The sequence below is a fragment of the Anopheles maculipalpis genome, chromosome 2RL, assembly GCF_943734695.1.
Source record: "Anopheles maculipalpis chromosome 2RL, idAnoMacuDA_375_x, whole genome shotgun sequence".
NCBI classification, from domain to species: Eukaryota; Metazoa; Arthropoda; class Insecta; order Diptera; family Culicidae; genus Anopheles; species Anopheles maculipalpis.
The window spans coordinates 6,745,543-6,766,809 of record NC_064871.1 but is presented as its reverse complement, the minus strand read 5'-3'; the positions used below and the strand labels follow the sequence as shown (position 1 = coordinate 6,766,809).

Below are 21,267 nucleotides of genomic sequence, written 5' to 3'. Positions count from 1 at the left end.
AAAAACTAAAAAATTGCTACAGAAAATGTGCCAAATGTGTAGTGTAAAGAAGTTTGAAGTCAATTTTTGCGACAGTATGATAAACTAAATAGTTTGTGAAGAACATTCTCGTGGTTAAGATGTAAATATCAAGATTATAGCCCACAACAAATCTACATCAAGAACAGAGTTTGTATTCGCTAGGAGAATACACCGGAAGCGGAAAGAGTTGGGTTCGTGTATAGGGAAGCAGCAACATTTGCAACAACCCTCAAAATGTGGCACGAAGCTCGCAAACAGGAAAAGAAGATCCGCGGCATGCTGGTCGATTATCGGAAGCGGGCCGAACGACGGCAGGACTTCTACGAGCGTATTGTACGCATTGCTAGCCGGAACCGGTTCTCAGCCGGAACCCCTGTTTGCCTTTGACCTTGTACTGATTGCAATGCCATTTTGTCTTTTTTCCATGTGCCTGCCCGGGACGTACTCGACACCGGACACGTTGGGGGAACACAGAAAGCCGACCCGACACAGTTCCTTCAAGTGCATGGACGCAAATGCAAAATTCACCTGGACGCTAGCGTCGCGACAGCTGCCGAGAATCCTGCAATCATGCAAGTGATATTCAATGCACCAGGGAGCTCTGGTTCTCCCTGGGACCGTTCTCTTCTTGTTACCTGTGTTTTCTTGTGCATTAGCTTTCTTGTGCAATTCATGCTCGTGCGCTCCTTTTCCGCCCGCGGAAACGATCCGGTTCCTGGGACGTCTCATGTAAAATTGTAATACATTTCCTGTTCCGCTTTGTTCTTTGCGCAAATGGCGTAATTGTAACATAATTGTTCAAGGGGACAAGTAGTCCTCGAGCAAGAAAAACGCTATGCCCTTTGAAAAAAATCCCGGCGTCAGAAAATTTCAAGAAAAGGGGCGGTTTGTTTTATGGTAGACTTTGCGCTTCTTTCCTTTTCCCCATAGGATGCCATGGCAGGGCCAGAAGGACAATCTGATCGATCGGTTTGATGTGCGTGCGCATCTAGACTACATACCGCCGGTGCCACGTACCAACCCGGATCAGCCCGACCCTCTCGAGGATGATTCGGACGAACGGGCGATGAATTACGAACGATACCGGGTGCTGGCCCAGAACGAATTTCTCGGTGGGTAACTATGAATCCAACAACGAACCGAATGCATCTCGATCCGGGGAACGATGCGTTCCTGCTTTTGTTGTAGATTTTTTCGCTACATTCTCCCCAATTTGTCTTGCAGGAATTGTGGAAGAAAAGTACCTTCATCAACTGTATCTGGAGGAACAGTTCGGAGTGAATGCACAGATCGAGGCAGAAACGAAGGCTGGGGCTGCTGCAGCAAAAAAGAAATCTTCAGCCGGAGCCGCCATCGGTTACACGTACGAAGAAACGGAAACAGTTCCGGGTGGATCGTCAGGATCGTCGAGCCTCGTTTCTGGTGGTCTTGGAAGCGGAAGCAGCGTACCGTTCGTACAATCGATAACGGCCATTGAAAAAGCTTCCGAATCATCGGCCACGTTAGCTAGTTCGAGTGCACCGCCAGCAACGGCTCGATTCGACGAGTGCATGAAGGACGATTCTGATTCTGATCTCGATATGGATGTGTCGATTGATATCAACAAAATAGGCACTAACCAAGCGCACGAACTAAACGCCTGTGGTCGGCAGTATGGAATGAAGAGCAATGATTTCTATTCCTTCCTGACGAAAGACTCCGATGAAGCGGAAACGTTGCGTTTGGCGCGGGAAGAAGAACAGGAGAAGATCATGTTCAGTGGGCGCAAAAGTCGTCGAGAGCGAAGAGCGCAACGCGAACGGAAGGTAGCGGGAAGGCCACTTAGTCCACCGAGCTACGCAGCCAAAGAGGAGCTAGTGCCGCGCACGTTTGTCGAAGCGAACGATAGCTCGCGGTCACCTTCGCCGGTAAATTCGGGCAAGATAACGTACATTACTTCGTTCGGTGGCGAGGAAGAGTTGCAGCCACACGGGAAAATTTCATTTGGATTTTCGCGTGAAATGAGCACGCTAGGAGGTATAGCTGGCACGTCGAAAGCGGCTCGATTGCGTTCGGGAGCGGCCGGGGCCGGTGCGGAAGCTACCGGTACATTAAGCTATGCGGATAAAGTGAAGCAAAATTTGGAAAAGCTTAAAACGCAACAACAGAAGGAGAGTGATCGGAAGCCACCGGTGCAGTATCAACGTTCGGCGGCTAGTGGAGGACGGGGAAGAAGTAGCAGAAGCAGTAGTAGGAGTAGTAGCCGCAGCCGTGGACGAAGTCGACGTCATCGGAGAAGCTCTAGTAGTAGCCGAAGTCGAAGTCGAAGTCGCAGCCGGGATCGTAGTCGGAGCCGGAGTAGACGACGTTTAAGAGGCAACGCAGCGGGCAGAAGTCGATCACGGTCGAGAAGTGGTGGCGGTCGAGGTACAACTCGATCAACTTACTCGCGATATCGGCGGCGCTCGAAAACAAAATCACGATCACGGTCACGATCAAGGTCTCGGTCGCGTACACGAACTAAAGCTTCTCGCTGGAGTCCGCGACGAAGGTATCCTGGTGGGCATTCATCGTCTCGACGCAAGTCACGTTCTTCTTCTTCCTCTTCATCATCTACCTCATCATCGCGATCACGCTCCAGAACTCCAGCTCGTCGTACTCAAGTGTCGCGAACGAAACGAAGATCCGGTGCAGAATCGGATAATGATTCGTTGCGTGTCTCCAGAAAACCGCCAATAAGCCAAACTACAACGAGCACGACGACAACTACGGCAACTACGACAGTAACGCTGGAAAAGCCTTCTCTCGTTGTGCCACACAATGCCACACTGCTCGTTGTGTTGTCGAGTACTGAGGACGATTTCGAAGAGATCGACGAAGAAGATATACGAAAGCTTTTAAATTTAACCTCGAAGGATAGTGTGAGCAATGAAGCTTCGGTACCAGAATGCCAAAAAGTTGAGCAAGTAAAGCAACATCCCACAAGTGTACGATGCCAGCGAAGTTTGCTTGAAGTATCGAGCATTCCAGCACTTCGCAGTCCTCCCGTAGAAAGCTCGTGCAAGGAATCTTCTGAATCTGAGGCCGAGATAGTATCCGATGGACAATCTGCACGCAATCGGTTTTTGGAGAAACTACGCATTTGGAAATCTGCTGTGGAGGCCCAATCACAGAACATGAAAATGAGCAACGAATTGACGGAAAATCTAGAGATACTTAAGGGGAATATAGAAAAAATTGCTGAGGAAACATCGAAGGTGGTAAAGCGAGCACAGAATGTTGAAAATACAGCAGTGAATGAAGTAAATCGCCCCGTTCGTCCCGTATCATCAACCTTGCGATCGAGATCATGTGAATGTTTTGGCTGTCAGAGCACATTCGTTGAAGAAGCGTCATCGCGTCCCGCAACAAGCCCTCCGTATGGTCATAAGCAGTTCCAGCGTGCTCTATTCGAATGTAATCCACGCTATGCGAAAACTATTCGTAAGATCTATCAACTTGGTAGTAGCGAAAGATCCCCACCATCATCGGTTGGAGTAGACAGAGATGAAATTGCAAAGAAAGCTGCTCAAAAGTTTTTACAATCGCTGCAAGGAGACACAAAGCTAAGAAACAGTTTCAATTCCAGGTCTACGTCTGGGATTTCATTTTCCCTTTCGAAAACCCTGTCTAGTAGATCGGATGTTTTGGATGCAGGGGAATTTAGTAGTCCGGTTGGATCTGAAAACGAATATGATTTAGATTCGGAAGCTATATCTGCTTGTTTGTCTGTGGATTCCATACCATATGGTGTCGGTTCCAAAATCGGTCAGATTGCAAGCAGTGAAGGGACAGAGTTGTCCTCGTCGACGTTCAACACCCAGACTCAGTCGGATATGGGAGAAATATTGAGTCCCGGAGAGATAAAGTAAACTGTCTTTTTATTCATTTAACATATATAATTATTTGTGATTGCTTTACGCTTTAATAAAATTACCATTTTGGAATGCATTTTTTAACTTTTGTAATTTTTAAACTTTAAATTATCTATAGAAAAAGAAATAACCGCCGTTCAGATTGTATTTTCAAATAGCCCTGAAAATTGGAGTTAGTTATGCTACTGTCCGCTACAGTTTTAGCTGGCGCTACAATCACCAAGACCGAGGTGAGTCTCTCGAAACAACTGTCACAGCAGCTGTCAAACAAGCAAGCACAACAAAAAAGTCGTGCATTAGTTTTGCCGCATCGGAAAATCGTGTGTTGTATTTTACATGAAGAATAATAATTTCTAAAGTGTTGGGACAAAACCAAGCACTAAGTGTATTGTAAATAGGATTCCTATAGAAGTGAAACCTTTTTTCTATGTAGATTCATGAGATTTACCCCAAATAGCAAAGCCGGCGTCTGGTGGACTTGCGCGTGGCGCGTTGTCTTTGCAAGAAGTGATACGAAAAAAGCCGGGCGTAAATTTGGAGCAAAAAGGAGTCAAAAACTAAAAAATTGCTACAGAAAATGTGCCAAATGTGTAGTGTAAAGAAGTTTGAAGTCAATTTTTGCGACAGTATGATAAACTAAATAGTTTGTGAAGAACATTCTCGTGGTTAAGATGTGAATATCAAGATTATAGCCCACAACAAATCTACATCAAGAACAGAGTTTGTATTCGCTAGGAGAATACACCGGAAGCGGAAAGAGTTGGGTTCGTGTATAGGGAAGCAGCAACATTTGCAACAACCCTCAAAATGTGGCACGAAGCTCGCAAACAGGAAAAGAAGATCCGCGGCATGCTGGTCGATTATCGGAAGCGGGCCGAACGACGGCAGGACTTCTACGAGCGTATTGTACGCATTGCTAGCCGGAACCGGTTCTCAGCCGGAACCCCTGTTTGCCTTTGACCTTGTACTGATTGCAATGCCATTTTGTCTTTTTTCCATGTGCCTGCCCGGGACGTACTCGACACCGGACACGTTGGGGGAACACAGAAAGCCGACCCGACACAGTTCCTTCAAGTGCATGGACGCAAATGCAAAATTCACCTGGACGCTAGCGTCGCGACAGCTGCCGAGAATCCTGCAATCATGCAAGTGATATTCAATGCACCAGGGAGCTCTGGTTCTCCCTGGGACCGTTCTCTTCTTGTTACCTGTGTTTTCTTGTGCATTAGCTTTCTTGTGCAATTCATGCTCGTGCGCTCCTTTTCCGCCCGCGGAAACGATCCGGTTCCTGGGACGTCTCATGTAAAATTGTAATACATTTCCTGTTCCGCTTTGTTCTTTGCGCAAATGGCGTAATTGTAACATAATTGTTCAAGGGGACAAGTAGTCCTCGAGCAAGAAAAACGCTATGCCCTTTGAAAAAAATCCCGGCGTCAGAAAATTTCAAGAAAAGGGGCGGTTTGTTTTATGGTAGACTTTGCGCTTCTTTCCTTTTCCCCATAGGATGCCATGGCAGGGCCAGAAGGACAATCTGATCGATCGGTTTGATGTGCGTGCGCATCTAGACTACATACCGCCGGTGCCACGTACCAACCCGGATCAGCCCGACCCTCTCGAGGATGATTCGGACGAACGGGCGATGAATTACGAACGATACCGGGTGCTGGCCCAGAACGAATTTCTCGGTGGGTAACTATGAATCCAACAACGAACCGAATGCATCTCGATCCGGGGAACGATGCGTTCCTGCTTTTGTTGTAGATTTTTTCGCTACATTCTCCCCAATTTGTCTTGCAGGAATTGTGGAAGAAAAGTACCTTCATCAACTGTATCTGGAGGAACAGTTCGGAGTGAATGCACAGATCGAGGCAGAAACGAAGGCTGGGGCTGCTGCAGCAAAAAAGAAATCTTCAGCCGGAGCCGCCATCGGTTACACGTACGAAGAAACGGAAACAGTTCCGGGTGGATCGTCAGGATCGTCGAGCCTCGTTTCTGGTGGTCTTGGAAGCGGAAGCAGCGTACCGTTCGTACAATCGATAACGGCCATTGAAAAAGCTTCCGAATCATCGGCCACGTTAGCTAGTTCGAGTGCACCGCCAGCAACGGCTCGATTCGACGAGTGCATGAAGGACGATTCTGATTCTGATCTCGATATGGATGTGTCGATTGATATCAACAAAATAGGCACTAACCAAGCGCACGAACTAAACGCCTGTGGTCGGCAGTATGGAATGAAGAGCAATGATTTCTATTCCTTCCTGACGAAAGACTCCGATGAAGCGGAAACGTTGCGTTTGGCGCGGGAAGAAGAACAGGAGAAGATCATGTTCAGTGGGCGCAAAAGTCGTCGAGAGCGAAGAGCGCAACGCGAACGGAAGGTAGCGGGAAGGCCACTTAGTCCACCGAGCTACGCAGCCAAAGAGGAGCTAGTGCCGCGCACGTTTGTCGAAGCGAACGATAGCTCGCGGTCACCTTCGCCGGTAAATTCGGGCAAGATAACGTACATTACTTCGTTCGGTGGCGAGGAAGAGTTGCAGCCACACGGGAAAATTTCATTTGGATTTTCGCGTGAAATGAGCACGCTAGGAGGTATAGCTGGCACGTCGAAAGCGGCTCGATTGCGTTCGGGAGCGGCCGGGGCCGGTGCGGAAGCTACCGGTACATTAAGCTATGCGGATAAAGTGAAGCAAAATTTGGAAAAGCTTAAAACGCAACAACAGAAGGAGAGTGATCGGAAGCCACCGGTGCAGTATCAACGTTCGGCGGCTAGTGGAGGACGGGGAAGAAGTAGCAGAAGCAGTAGTAGGAGTAGTAGCCGCAGCCGTGGACGAAGTCGACGTCATCGGAGAAGCTCTAGTAGTAGCCGAAGTCGAAGTCGAAGTCGCAGCCGGGATCGTAGTCGGAGCCGGAGTAGACGACGTTTAAGAGGCAACGCAGCGGGCAGAAGTCGATCACGGTCGAGAAGTGGTGGCGGTCGAGGTACAACTCGATCAACTTACTCGCGATATCGGCGGCGCTCGAAAACAAAATCACGATCACGGTCACGATCAAGGTCTCGGTCGCGTACACGAACTAAAGCTTCTCGCTGGAGTCCGCGACGAAGGTATCCTGGTGGGCATTCATCGTCTCGACGCAAGTCACGTTCTTCTTCTTCCTCTTCATCATCTACCTCATCATCGCGATCACGCTCCAGAACTCCAGCTCGTCGTACTCAAGTGTCGCGAACGAAACGAAGATCCGGTGCAGAATCGGATAATGATTCGTTGCGTGTCTCCAGAAAACCGCCAATAAGCCAAACTACAACGAGCACGACGACAACTACGGCAACTACGACAGTAACGCTGGAAAAGCCTTCTCTCGTTGTGCCACACACGTTGCTCAGTGCTCCACCGCCTCCACCACCACCACCTTTACCGTTGCCAACAACTGCCGAAGTGCCGATGGATGAAAAGAAACCGATACCAGCACTGGCATTAATTGAGCCTGAACCGGAGGTCCCTATCAAACGGTACTACGGACGAAGAAGAGGCGATGAAAGTTCTAGCGATGAAGCGAGCACATCCGGCGACGATACAAACGGTGACGATCGTAAACCAGCGATCATTTCCGCACTGCAAGCAACCGATGCGGGTCTTCGAGCGGACGAAACGAGCGGCACGGGAAGCGTCATTAAGTGAGTGTAGCGTGTAGCGTATTCGTTCATTTTCCCCATTTTGTTTTATCTTTTTGAATGGTTCTTCCAACGATTTAGTCGTTCGCTTACACTAACAATTTTTTTGAAATATCTTTCTTCGCCAGATCCTCCTTCGACATGATGGTACCGATTAAGCAAGAGAAACTGGAACCAGCCGACCCGGTCGGTGTTGGACCGGCCGGTGGTGGCAGCGGTGTCGGTGGAAGCACATCGTTAAGGTTTGGTAAAACGGTCACTGGTGGCACCAGCGCTCCCGAATCCAAAGTCAGTAAGAATAACTCAACCCGATACCGCAACAATCCGATTCGTTTCCGAAATACCACCACCAAAAACTGCCTTCCGCCCTCCACCGGATGCGTGCGTGCGTGTGTTTGTTGTGTTCGCTTTGATTTTTGGGGGAAAACCGTTGTCTGGCTAGAGATAATAGTCGTTGGAGGGAGTGAAAAGTGGATATGCATGCCCGATGGTGGTCCCTCGTATGAATCCTCCACCTTGTAGTGTTTTTAAAGCGTCCTTTCCCATTCGTTTTGGTTGTAATTGTTGATCTCGTTTTCTTGGAAGCAACTAATGGATGTCTATGCCTTGGTTTCAAATGCCCAGAGCTCTCGACTTTGTTCTTTTGATACTGTTCCTATCTTGCGAAGGACGTTAACTTATCGAAAGCTAAAACGGATTAATTGCTTAAAATCCACGGTTAAGAAGCATTTACAAACCTTCCTGGACATCAGAGTCGAAGTTCTTAGCTGCTATCAGAACATCAGAATCGTAGAAAGTCCAAAGACTTGCTTCCGGTTAAATCTATTAGTACTAACAAGTCCTTAAATGCTGTTCCTTGACCAAATGGATCTCTGCTATTTAAAGCATGTTTAAATCCTGTTTGATCTACATTTATTCGTTAGGTGATCAATGATTTGTGAACTAAGTTTATTGGCTTAATGGGAATTTGATGTAAAAAGTGATGTTACAAACAATCACTAGATCCTAGATTCTAAAACTATTCCTTAAACTTTAGGAAATAATCCTGATTGATTAAGAAAGTAAGATGATGTAGATCTGGGCTAATGGGCAGGTGACCGCGTAGTGTAAAGGTTTTCGCATCATTCGAAGTTCAAATAGTGAAAAGTGGTATATCATGCATTCCATCACACATTATACACTTCCACATATATACAAACCAAATTACACACACTCACACATACACATACACACACACATACACATTTACACAACACCTTCACCCACACACGATTTTGACGATTCCTCCCTAAGTCACACTTCATTATATCATTTCATCGCATAAGCCCGTCTCACCACTTTATTGTGTGTATTCCCGAGTGACCGTTTAACTATTCTATCATTTTTGTGTTGCTTTTTTGCAAACATTCGTGCTCGAACCGTTACAGGTCATAGGTACGGGGGTTAGCTCCGCCACGGCTGGCACCGGTCCCACATCGAAATCGGTTAACCCTCGCGATCGTCTCAAGCGCAAGATGCAGATCCTGCTGAACAAACAATGTGAGTTCGTATCGAAGTTCGTAGCGATGATTACGGTACGCCCTGCGATACCATCTCCGGGTGGGGTTGTACGTGCAAATTTGTCAGCTTTTAATAATGGTGGGAATATGGGACGTTCCTCTTCTCTTACGCTCTCCAGACAAAGCGGACAAGAAGGCTGAAATCGAGAAAGTGGAGCGTCAGATACAGCAGCAGCAGGAACGTGACGATGAGATGCGCGAACTGGCACTGAAGCTGAGGCGCCGGCAACGTGAGCTGCGTCACAAGTACGGTACACCGGAGAGTGAGCATAGCAAATCGCACAGCTCGGAAGAGCACAGCACGGATGAGGGTAACGAGGGAGGCAGTAAGCCGCCCCAACCGCCTCAGCAACAGCTCCAACATCGTCAGGCACCGGTAGACGATGGGTCCAGCTCACCCCGAAGACTCCCGTTACTAGTGCCTCCGTTAACGTCGGTTCCTCCGCCGAAGATGGCATTGCATTCCCGGCCTCCACCAACACTACCAGCTCCGGGTGGTCCTTCGATGGGTACGGGGTACAGAAACAGTAGTGCCGTCATCGAGCGAAAACCGGTCCTCCGAAGTGCGTCTAATTTCGGTGCACAATCCGGAGATCATACGGGACAGGGTGGTTCCTATAGTGATATAGGGCGTTTGCGACGTCGCGAATCTCCTGCACCGAACGTATCTGGCGGAGGTTCATCGCGAGGTTACGGTGGGGGTACGGGTGATATGTCCATATCACCATCGACGAATCTTCGCCGTGGCCCGGTAGGCGGAGGTAGTAGTCGGTTCGATGATCGTAATCGTAGAAGATCACCACCAACATCGCGATATGATCGGCCACGATCGAAATCGAGAGAACGTGTTGCTTCTCGTGATACCGGGCAAAGTGTGTCCGGGAGTGGTAGTCTTGGTCGTCGTACGGATTACGGTCGTACCAGGGGAGATTATGAGCGCTATCAGAGTAATTATGGTGGTGGACAAGGACAACAATCTAGTTACTCGAGCGGCGCGAGTAGTGGAAGTCGCTATCGTGGTCGAAGATCACGGTCCGGTTCTCGCGGACGTCGATCCCGTTCGTCCGAACGGCCAACGACCCGGGGGAATGGTGGTAGTAGTGGATCCGGTGGAACGGTAGCTTCCAGCCGGCAGTCGGCCCGTTCTCCGAAACCGATAAAAAAGTTGGTTGACTACTGACATCTAGCTTTCCGCTATTTGGCTGACCTGTGTTTGGGTCTGTCCTATTTTCTTTATGTGTTCCCATTTATTTTCTGTTCCTATTACTTACAACTCTTGTACCGTCTTACCTCAGCATTACCGTACGGATGGGTATTGGTCGAACTAGGTGTTTGTGGAGGGAGTTTAAAAACGCCTAGTTTGAGCCATGTTTTCTTCTTCTTAGCTTAATGACCTTCTAGGTCACGCCGGCAATCGAATGGGCTTTCTAGATTTGCTGAAACCACATAGTTGGATTGTCAGTCCTCACTACGGGGGGACGCTCCGTATGGGATTTGAACCCCGGTCCTGTTGTGTAAAGACCGACGCCGCTTTCGCCTATCCACCGGGCCGCCCCCTGGCATGTCTTGTAAGCTCTTGAGCCATAACGTGTCTGGTTTTAAGTCTGGTGAGACATGTGAGACCCTTAATGGGCCTGTTGTTCAGCGCCATGTTTATCAACTATACTAAGAATGCCCTCGTACTCTCTTTCACTATCACCTCTCTCTCTCTCCTTACAACAGTTCATTAATAGGACTTTAATCACTTGATACATGATTGTACGATGTTATCACATACCCACTCTCACACCTTTATTATCAGATCATTACCATACAACATAAACACCTCGTTTTTATACAGAATTTCCATACTAATAGACGACGATTCAGGTTACAGCTACAATTCGCTTCCACTCGACTGGAAGCTTTCGTTTGAGGGAATGGGAAATGAGTTCCTACAACTGAGATTGTTTTTCTTTTTAAATCTTTTGTCTATAATAAGAGAGTTGCACTTAAACACACAACCACACAAACAAACATAATACAAAAGAAGAAAGGTTATAATTGACCGGTTGTGTAAGCTTACTGCATCCGAAATATCTATAATTTGTTTAATGCAACACGCCGGGTGAGCAATTAGCGATCCCCAGAGGATGAATTAGATGACACTGCAACCCTCGGGAGAGTTACTTCAAGGGGAAGTTCGGACATGTCTCTTCAGTCTCTTCAATGCAGCAGTTCTCGTGGTGCGTTATGGTTTGGAGTAGTATTTTACTGAGCGGATTGGTTGGTGCAGTGTTTTCTCACCCTGCTATACTTCTGCCTGAACCTTCAGAGGTTCCTTCAGCACCGGAACCCATCGTTCAGCTGATTGAAGAATGTTTTAGGCACAATTCTAGAACTCTGTACTTCGTTGGGATGGAAAAGCTTATCATGTATCAGAGCTACGTGGCGTTACCTTACCCGAAAGTGATTCTTCATAGTGGAATCTCCATAGGCACACCGGACGAGGCATGTTTGCTTGTACTGTACGTGGATTGTAGCTCACGGGTAAACATGCAGCGCGCATTGACCGTAAAAACTCATCCTCCAACAGCATATCTTTGTCATTTTTCTTCTTAATCTAGAACTCTATGTTCGCTGCACTGAAAAGGATAACGCGAGACTTTACCCGAATCGTCCGAAATGGCAAATATCTCGTACTGGTTGACGATGTACAACTAGCGAAAGAAAACATAGCCATTGCGATAAGTCTTGGCTCCTTCTTTGCTACTTACAACATCGTGTACTGGGTCCTGACTGCGATACACCATCCGCAGGAACTGCAATACACGCTGTTTTTCGCATCGAACGTTTACTTCATGAACGGACCACTAAAACACGCCCCAGCGTTCGAGTGGAACCGTGGACTGTTGCGCAATACCACGTTCGAAATCTATGGCCAAGCGTTGCTGGCTTTTCCATACACCCATTACAAAGGGGGAGGACCGTTTCGTGGCATAGATATGAGCATTTTCCAGAACGTGATGGAAAGAATCGGCTGCAAACTGCGGGTAATGATTGTCGAACAGACGGAAAACTCTGAAAGTGATCGAGCAAATATTATGACCCGTTTGCATGATATGAAGCTGGACGTAATGTTGACACGCCGTGACGTCGACACTGGCACCCTGCCGGTGGTTTACATTCCCGACTTTACGTACTACTGTCTGGTTGCTCCACGGTTCACGGAGATTGATTTGACGCGTTCCCTGCTGCGTCCCTTCTCGTCCGATGTGTGGTGGTTTATTGTGACGTGTTGTGCGTGTATCTACCTGTTGAAGGAAGTGCTGAACCACAAAACTCCGCTAAAGGTACTGTTAATGAGACGATTTAAGTTTGCACTACCATTTTACCGCCTTAGTGTGGCGATCATTTGCTTTGTACTGTTCGAGTCGTACCTTGCGAAGGTGACTTCCTTCTTTCTAGCGTATCGCTTTATACCAGATGCGAAAACGTTGGATGAATTTTTCGCTACAGGTATACCGATTCGGCTAATGGAGAGCTCTGATCGGTTTCTGGATGTTCTTGAACCTCACCTAAAGGAGCTGATTGTGGCACGGGGCATTGACGGTGCGGAATGTGAGGAGTTTTCTAGAGAGTGTGCCCATTTGGATAGTTTTGCCCGTGCATCGTACGAGATAAATGAAAACATTGGCATTGATCCTGTGACTGGTAGAAAGCAGTCCTATATTGTGCCGGAGATGCTGATAGGCTTCAACTATCTATCGTACTGCTTTGCCCGTGGCTCAACGTTAACCGATCTCGTTGCGGTGTATCTGCAGCTTATGTATGAGACGGGATTAATGCGATTGTACCAGCGTCAGTACGAGCAGTATCTGCTACCGAATAATTACGTACATATCGTGACGGAAAGTTCGCTTGAGTTTGATCATCTGATGTCGTTGTGGATCTGTGTGAGCATCGGTTGGGGATTATCGATTAGTGTGTTTGCTGTGGAGTTGGTGTATAGTCGGTTGGTAAGGATGAGCCAAATGGGCGGCAGGTTTAGAAAGAAGGCTAAGAAAGTTAAAAAACGTGCATGGCAGAAAGCAGAAGGCTAGGTTTTAGGGTGATTTTGATTGAGGTTGAGATGTGATCACAACTGACGAAGTTGATGGGCAAATAGCTTGTGATTTTTTAGCTTCATAGACGAGAATCTGGTATCAGATATGGCTCAGTCTTTTCTATACTAAAACCGAAGAAACTGAAGAAGAAATCACCGCATAGCACCATAGATCTATAATCGAAATAATTGCAGGTGTTCGTAGTGTGCCACAACTTGTTACTCAACTATTTACACTCACACCTACCAATTTACATAATTATAAGTCGTATTTTGTATCTTTAATGTCATCCAAAAATGAGTCTATTGAGAAAACGTCTTTGCTTCGGGGTGGCATAAATAAACGCCAAAATAGGTCACAACTGACGCTCGATCGCCTCCTAAGGAAAATTTTAACGGCACCGATGTTATCGGTACCCAAAAAATGAACTACTAGGGAAAGATGGCTAGTGTTGTTCCATTTCTTTTTGCTTTGGATCCATCATTTCCATAGACCTCCCACAAACCGACAATGGTGATCATTCTCTTACGATTATTAGCGAAGGTGCAAAACGATTGCGAAACACGGGTGGCTTGCAACGAAAAATGGAAATAGCATCTGGTGATAATTTGTACATTTTTTACCCCGTGCCAAAGATGCGTCCACAATTTTTCCCTTTCCGGGGGACTAGACGAGAAGACTTATGGCAAACAAAGCAGTGACAGAAATATTAACCGTCTGGTCATTGATCTTTGACGCTCGTTCGGTATGCGATGTTCGTGCCTGTACGGGGAAGGTTCTACGGTAGATTAATCTTCAAGAAAGAATTCCTTTTTGTCCGTCCAACGTGCGTATAGTAGCATCCGAAACGCAATCTAGCTCCTGTCAGCCACAATAAAAAAACAAAGCCCCTAAAGGTGTCCACGCGCTAAAGACGCATTAAAATACCGTGGTGTCCGCGAAAAGTCAAGGGCAAGAAAATGAAACTCGGGCACATAATGAAGCGCGCACCCATGTGGGTACTGGCGGGAAAAAAAGGGGACGGTGGGAGATCACAGCTGGAGAGGAGGAAGGTGGGAAGATTTGAACCACTGCGGCCAATAATCTGCCCGCGAGAAACAAAGCAATGTCAGCGGACGTGGCCGTGGTGCCTTCTTGGGGTGCGGGTGCGTAAGCACGCGTGTGCGCGCTTGGTAAGGAAATGCCCAAAAAATGCTAATTTCCGTAGAGGAAAATTCGTTTGTTCTGGAGCTTAATAGACCTCGTGTGGCGTGTGATGAGAAGTGGGACACTGGATATTAGAAAAATCGGCTGAATGCAAAAGGTAGGACCCATTAGGAGTTATGAGATGTGATGCTGTAATCGGAAGGGAACTAACTAACGAAACTATCCTCACGTCAATCGGAAAATACCTGACGGGGCAGTGACGTAGGGAATTCAATTATGACATTTGGAACCGTTCAAAGCCGGAGAGCTATCGGGTGGCAATCATAGTATTATTTAATTCATCGTTCAGCTCGTTCAAAATGGACAAATGCAGATGCCATCCAGCAGTAGGGCAATAGAAAGTTCCGATCGACAAACAGCGGTGTAATGTAATTCCCTTTTACCTCTTTGCTTTGAGGCATCAAAATGGGGAGAGATAGCTAATACAATAATAGATGGAGTCGAGTCGTGAAATGATCTCCATTAAACGTACTCCTATCTCTATCCTGCGCGCGGAGGCTTATTAAGCATTGAACAAACCCCGAACTTTAGATCGCACTGAGCTGCAGTCTGAATGCGTTCTGTCTCTGGCTTTTGGTCGGGACGAAATGTCGCTGGTGCCATTGCGAAGGGGCAGATTATATCACCGGCATTGTCATCTTGCGGTAAGTTGACGCAGACAAACCGCCCGACCGTGGACCGTATTTTGACAGAATCCGGGATGTAAACGGTCCCTTCAGCGGGGGTTTTGCGCACATCGATCGCTTACGCAACTGTCGATCGGGCCGAGAGGCATTGCACAGTTTGCGTTTGTGTGAACCTGTGATAAAAATGTCATCTCATCCGCGATGCTTATTGTTGTTGCCGTTTTGCTCCTATCAGACGAATCCGATCCGAATATTAATTAAGACACCCGCATGCAATCCTATCCAGCACGTGGGTCGATTGATTCGCCAAGTATCCGTAGGAGTTGTGAACCGCACACACACACACAGACAGTCCTAACCTTCGCACCCATGAACCTTTTTCGACGACTGTTTTTGAGGCTTTGAAGGGAAGCCTCGTGATCGGTTTTGATGAAGCGATGCTGCACACTACACACTAATCGTTGTCACAAGTTGTGCCCCATTCGAGAAACGGTGACATGCGATCATCTTCCAAAAGGACCGTGAGACTCAACATAAAAACGATCTCCTCTCGCAGGAAAAATTATGTAATTAATTTTCAATGAACAGTTCGGGTCGATCGGCGGTGTCAAAGTTGTCGCATCCTCCGCGCACACAAACTCGGATTAACTCGGATTGCTTAATGAATTTGACAGTACCACGGGAGACACACGTTGCCGTGTCGTGACAATTGCACTTTTTTAACGTGTGCACCATACACAACCCAACACCTTGCGCTACAGCAGGGCGACGACCCATCACGCAGGAGCGTTTAAAAGCGATTAAACGAGGTCAGTTTAGTGGTGATATTGCAGGTATTGTGCTGGGCCAAAGGTAGCAAAGGCAGCATCGAGTGATGTTTATGATTATGAAAGCTTCGTTCCTGAAAACAGCATCCATTCCCCCCGGTCCATTGGATGGATGGTTGGTTGGGCTTTAATGCTTTGATTGAAGGTCTCACACATCTTCATCGGTGTTGATATGTTTCCGTTTTGCAACATCGCACAGCGGGCTTTTTAATGGGTCAAAATGGTGCTGCTATAAGAGGGATTTATGATTCTTACAGCGCTGTGGGATAGAACGAACTAAGCCTAAATGTTATCACTTGTATTAATTTTTGTTCTAGAAGTCACATGTCTCAACTTAAGATTCTAAGAAGCTCAACGAATATGGAAGGTTTTTCATTCTTTTTAGTGAAATAAAAAGCTGACGCGATGCGTCCCCTTTGAATTAAAATTATAGAAATGGCAATAGTATATGGTAACAGTGGAATTGTAGAAACGTTTAGGGGAATGTTTTAAATTGATAGTGAACTATTGAAAGCCGGTTGTGGAACTTTGCAAATGTATAGTGGAATTTTTAATTTACTGTGAAGAAAATTAACTACGCCAACGGCAAATGGAAATTGAATGAGATTTTTCATTTTACCGGTTTAATAGAAATTTCTCCGCTTACTACAAAGTTCCACAGTTGAGTTCCCCTAACTGAATGCAAAATCCACTATATGATTGCAAATATTCACAACGAGATTTTCATTTGTAAATATGTTACCAAGCAATTCAAATGTTCCATTATATGAATCGAAACTGTGTAGCATACTTAAGTTAATGGAAATGTTTTAAAAAATCTACCAAAATTGGATATTGTTTGTATATGCTTGTTAATTGTCAACATCTGTTGAATTCATTCGCGAAATAATTACATCATTTAACAACCCGAATTTATACCGAAATTCGTTCGAAACTACCCACTATGACACCGGGCTACGATCGATACTGTATCGCACAGATGGAAGCGTTTCGATAGAAGAGCGACACGTATCAAACACCAATAGCAGCATGTGTGGGGCCCAAATGACTAAATAACAAAAATGGTTGTGTTAGAAAAGAAAATACGCACGGCTATCCGGGGGTCATCGCAACCTGTTCTATTGCAATGTTTTGATGGGTCGTTTGATTGTTTGATAGATTTGCAAGAGGAAAAAGCATTAACATAAAATGCCACTGGATGGATGGGTTTTTTTTTTTTGTTAGGAGGTTTTGTTTCTGTTACTTTAAATATCAAGTGGCACTACATGAAGCAACACGTGAAGATTTCCTTCCCCTCGTAAGGTGAGTGAAAAAAGAAGAAGTTCGCAAAAAAAGCATACTTTCCTTACGGATGCAAAAGGTTGTGTTTTTGTTGATCCTCATTAATGAGTATGAAATGTTTTTTCGTTTGACAAACGCACTGTGTCCTTGAAATCCTTCTGGCTGGCGGGGAAAGTGTAACCGAGCTGGTAGTTAAAATATATACTCGAAAATGTGAAGGAATCCTAAAAGTGGGTCGATGCTTAGGCCTGGCTTGATCATCCTAACAAGCTTCGCTCGCACCCATCAAAACGCATCGCTTTATCTTCGCATCTTGTGCTACGTCTGCCGCCTGTCCTGGGTGGGTCAAACGTTCCGTTTGATAAATGAATGTAGTGACCGAAAGAACGCATGTTTTCACTCGGCATGAGACGCGTGCCACGATCGTGATAGGGGTGATCGTCGGCTGACATTTTCACAAAAGCCACACACTCGTTAGTGGTGAAGATTGAGGCCAAACAGTGGACAGTCGAAGAGGGATGTACTTTTCTTCCACTTATTAAATCATCAGTACCGTAAGCCAGTACCCATCACCACCAGCCGGTGGATTAAGCCGTCATTGCATCAACACGATCATGAGGTACCCACAAACGAAAGAAAAAATGCTCGGATTAAAATTTGGAGGCGCCCAGAAAAAAAAAACCTTGTGACCTTGCAAAGAGCGGCACTTGAATCGCCCTTAATTCTCGAGCACGCGTTGTTTCACGATGCGAACTGTGAAGCTGTGTGCTCCACATTGAAGTGATAGTTCACCCACGACCTCCGGCCCAAATGGGTGGTGTAGCTTCTTGTATGGCAAGTGGACAAAACATGCCCTCCCCCTTGTAGGCTGACATTGAGTGGAACGAGGTGGAAAACCATTGCACTCGTAACGGTACGTGTGGATTTTTCACCACTGAACGAGGCTCAAGATCAAGTACAAATCGCGTCGTACGCCGATCGCATCTTAACCAGTTCTGCATGGTGTAACGGATCGATCTGATTGCGATCGAAGAAGTTTAAAAATAATTATTCTTGAATTGAAATTAATTTGCTTTATTAAATGATTAGTAGCGGACAGCAGGGCAGCAGGTTGCTTGCTGCGAAGGACGATCGCGGTTGAAGATAGCGTTCGAAAGAGGTGGAGAAGCACGATGGTCGTGTGGCGCAAAAGCAAAGCATTTTGTGTAATTGAAAACCATTTAAAGCACAGCACGGGTGAAGATTTATCACTGTTGTCGGTCGTATGTATTGAGATAGGTTTATTTTATTGGTAAAATAAAATGATTAGAGAAATAAGTAAAACTTTCAGGGTTTTATTTGGCACATGATTCAAATTGCTGTAAAAATACAAGCCGTGAGTATGATCGACTTTTGAGACGCAATTCGAAGCCTTAAAAATTTCTCACGCTTCCAAATTCCAGCCACCCTCGAGAAAAGATGTTCTTCACTGTCAATCTAAGCTTCAGTCCATTGCCCCAGCAGCAGGCGCCGCTTGGAAATGATGTTAGATTTTAAATTTTCCTCAATTTTTTCTTCTTCTATACACGCAAGCACGGAAGCAGAACCAAACAAACAGGAAGAACGCGTCTTCACGGTGTTAAACCACTGCCGGCGGGGAAAGAACGAAGATGCGTAGAGGAAGCTTATAATATTTTCTTGCCGCTTCTCTTCTTCCTTTATTTTGCTGCTGGTTCGCCGATTTTTGCATGGGAGACGTACGCAGCAGCACGACTACTACCAGTCATCATCGGTTAGATTGGCGAGCGGTTGGTGTAATTAAATTGGTGGGAAGATTTAAACCCCTATCCTCTCGGTGTAATTAATCGAATTTTGTAGAGGCATCCGTTCCGGGCTCGGGACCGCTCTGCTTATTGCGCTGAGCGAAGAAGGCAAACGATCTGGTATGCTGATCGTCAATTTCGTTTACTTTATCTACAGCTGGCACACATTACAATGGCATGTTTGAGCGTTTTTCTGAAACATTAATTAGTGGGTAAAATTGGTGATTATTTGCATTAATTAGATAAATCGGATTGTTGTAAAAAGCCGTTTAGAACATTTATTGTGCGCAACGAATGCTCCGAATGTGCGTGTACGGTTCAAAAGACTTCAATGCGATGTACGGAAATATCAAGCGACGAACCCGCTTAGAAATTGCTCCTGTCAGGTTCGTTGTTCAAATTTCAGCCACCAAATGTGTCCTCTTCAAATAAAATGTAATTAAAGGCAGTGATTTTTTTCATTCTTCTTCCTCCTTGTGTGTCTGTCCAAATTAAAGCTTCTTCATCTCCACAAGTGTCCTGATAAGTGCAGCCACCGTCCGCAAAATGACGAAGCGATAAACTTCAATCGAGCGGCACAAATTAATGTACCGAAGAAGCTTCCCCGGTCGAGCGCGTGACAAAACGTTCGCCTCGCCCTTGGCCACAGTCAACCCGGTAGGGTCAAGTGAGCCTCGACCCGACTCATCTGCCCCTAAGCGTCGCGATTGGAGCGTCCCGACCGTGTATAGATCGATAAATCTCACCCAAAGTCGAAGTGAGGACGCAAGATTGCGCCTCAGCGAGAATCGAAACTTTATTTATGTTCTCGCACACGCTCGATCGCTATGGATGATAGGAAAAGGAGATAAAGAAGGTGGTTCGGCTCAGTGAAGTTCACCGCCTGATGATCATTATTGTGTTGGGAGGCTTTTTTTTTGCTGTGTGCTGTATGATCGGTGTCTTTTAAGGATGTTTGTTTTAAGGTACGGCCGTACTCGTTGGGAAGCTTCTTCACTTTTTTTGTTATTTCAAATGAGAATCCAATCGATTGTGCAAATGTGCATTGGGGCAGTATGCCTTAAGGGCATTCAATTAATGGATTTGCAGCCATCTTCGACAGAAGAATAACGTGGCGCTTTTAACCGATACCCGGCGGCAATGTTATCTGTGTCTTGTCTGCTGCCAGGGCATGCATTCGCTCGGCTGATCGCACGATTTGGGAAATTAGTCAATCGATTGTACGGGAGTTTAAAGTTGATTTATTTTGTAATTCAATGTTTTTTTTTCGCTTGTGAAGAGAAGAACACCATAACGATATGCATGGCAGGCAGGGACAGTCTCTAGTCTGTAGCAAACCATCTGGTCTGTTCGGTTAATTAGAATCTGTCAGCTTAAGCAAGCGTCTTCTTCGGGGGCCCCATTTAACAGGTCGTAAATTAATTGCTTTTCTGGTTGCGCTTGCGTGTGCGTACTCGTCACCGAAGACATCTCAAGCTGGGGCTCGTTTCGTGAGGGGTCAATGCAAATTTTCCTTATAAGCACCGCCGAGCGGGATGTTGCGTTGAATGAACTTTCAAAGCACGGCAAGGAAAACGGCAGCGGCATCATCACATCAGCAAATGATGGGAAGGAAAAATGGGTTGCAAATTGATGGCGATGGCGAGGTTCTGCCTTGGTGCTGCTTGGTCGTGCTAAAACTCAAGCGCCTGTGCAGCAGGATTCCGAGCGATAATGTCAAGGTGGCACCGTGTGTGTCTTGCGGTGTTCCAGTGGCACAGTGATCATGAAAGCTGCCTGAAGTGTGAATTGGATGTTTTCACGGCATTCACGGCAGAAGGCTCGGTCAGATAATTTCTTGCGTTCCGAGCGTGATGGGGCGGGGGAAAGAAAAGGAAAGTACGATGAACTTCGGGATGTTGTGTTGTGTCGGGAACGCATTGCATAACGTCCAAACGGAACAGACGAAGACGGATGAAAGTTGTAAGCAAGATGAACTTTAAGGCTCATCTTCAGCCTCCCCAGCAATAGGAGATTTACGATGGTTTCAAACCGAACTTATCGTTAAACGTGCTTTTTGTAAACGCTCACATTACGAGGGAACCGAACCTGCCAGGTTAAAGTTCAGCTCGTCTGCGCGTCTCGTAATGAATGGATGAACCAGAGTACCAGTAGGGCAGTATTTGTGGAATGTTTAGTTAGACACACCGTGAGCGAGGGTGAGCAGAGCGTGCGATACCTCTCGTTGGCGCGCGGAACCTTAATGGGGAGCTAGTATCGCTTGCGGTCAGTTTCCTTGACCTCGTGTGTCTCTCTGT

General features: G+C 46.4%; 3 protein-coding genes across 3 annotated transcripts; all 3 read left to right on the top strand.

The window, feature by feature from the left end:
* Nucleotides 1-160: 160 nt before the first annotated feature.
* Nucleotides 161-10,348, top strand: LOC126556813 (CLK4-associating serine/arginine rich protein-like). Its single transcript, XM_050212332.1, has 8 exons — nt 161-218; nt 4,691-4,820; nt 4,962-5,059; nt 5,418-5,599; nt 5,712-7,587; nt 7,713-7,872; nt 9,012-9,123; nt 9,263-10,348. The coding sequence occupies exons 2-8, from the start codon at nt 4,722-4,724 to the stop codon at nt 10,321-10,323; spliced, it is 3,588 nt and encodes a 1,195-aa protein (XP_050068289.1). The 5' UTR covers nt 161-218; nt 4,691-4,721; the 3' UTR covers nt 10,324-10,348.
* On the top strand, nt 237-4,044 carry LOC126560038 (CLK4-associating serine/arginine rich protein-like). Its single transcript, XM_050216198.1, has 5 exons — nt 237-354; nt 496-593; nt 952-1,133; nt 1,246-3,260; nt 4,033-4,044. The coding sequence occupies exons 1-5, from the start codon at nt 256-258 to the stop codon at nt 4,042-4,044; spliced, it is 2,406 nt and encodes an 801-aa protein (XP_050072155.1). The 5' UTR covers nt 237-255.
* Nucleotides 10,349-11,375: 1,027 nt separating the features above from the next.
* On the top strand, nt 11,376-13,225 carry LOC126560036 (uncharacterized). Its single transcript, XM_050216197.1, has 2 exons — nt 11,376-11,672; nt 11,750-13,225. Exons 1-2 carry the CDS (start codon nt 11,376-11,378, stop codon nt 13,223-13,225), a joined length of 1,773 nt encoding a protein of 590 aa, XP_050072154.1.
* Nucleotides 13,226-21,267: the final 8,042 nt, after the last annotated feature.

What these genes read in the sequence shown, in the direction of transcription:
- LOC126556813 (XM_050212332.1), top strand. Translation starts at nt 4,722, where the DNA reads ATGTGGCACGAAGCTCGCAAACAGGAAAAGAAGATCCGCGGCATGCTG. An exon ending in AGGACTTCTACGAGCGTATT is followed by an intron (nt 4,821 to 4,961) that starts GTACGCATTGCT and finishes GGGGGAACACAG; the next exon opens with AAAGCCGACCCGACACAGTT. An exon ending in GGCACGGGAAGCGTCATTAA is followed by an intron (nt 7,588 to 7,712) that starts GTGAGTGTAGCG and finishes TTTCTTCGCCAG; the next exon opens with ATCCTCCTTCGACATGATGG.
- LOC126560036 (XM_050216197.1), top strand. Translation starts at nt 11,376, where the DNA reads ATGGTTTGGAGTAGTATTTTACTGAGCGGATTGGTTGGTGCAGTGTTT. An exon ending in ACGTGGATTGTAGCTCACGG is followed by an intron (nt 11,673 to 11,749) that starts GTAAACATGCAG and finishes TTCTTAATCTAG; the next exon opens with AACTCTATGTTCGCTGCACT.
- LOC126560038 (XM_050216198.1), top strand. Translation starts at nt 256, where the DNA reads ATGTGGCACGAAGCTCGCAAACAGGAAAAGAAGATCCGCGGCATGCTG. An exon ending in AGGACTTCTACGAGCGTATT is followed by an intron (nt 355 to 495) that starts GTACGCATTGCT and finishes GGGGGAACACAG; the next exon opens with AAAGCCGACCCGACACAGTT. An exon ending in GGCCCAGAACGAATTTCTCG is followed by an intron (nt 1,134 to 1,245) that starts GTGGGTAACTAT and finishes TTTGTCTTGCAG; the next exon opens with GAATTGTGGAAGAAAAGTAC.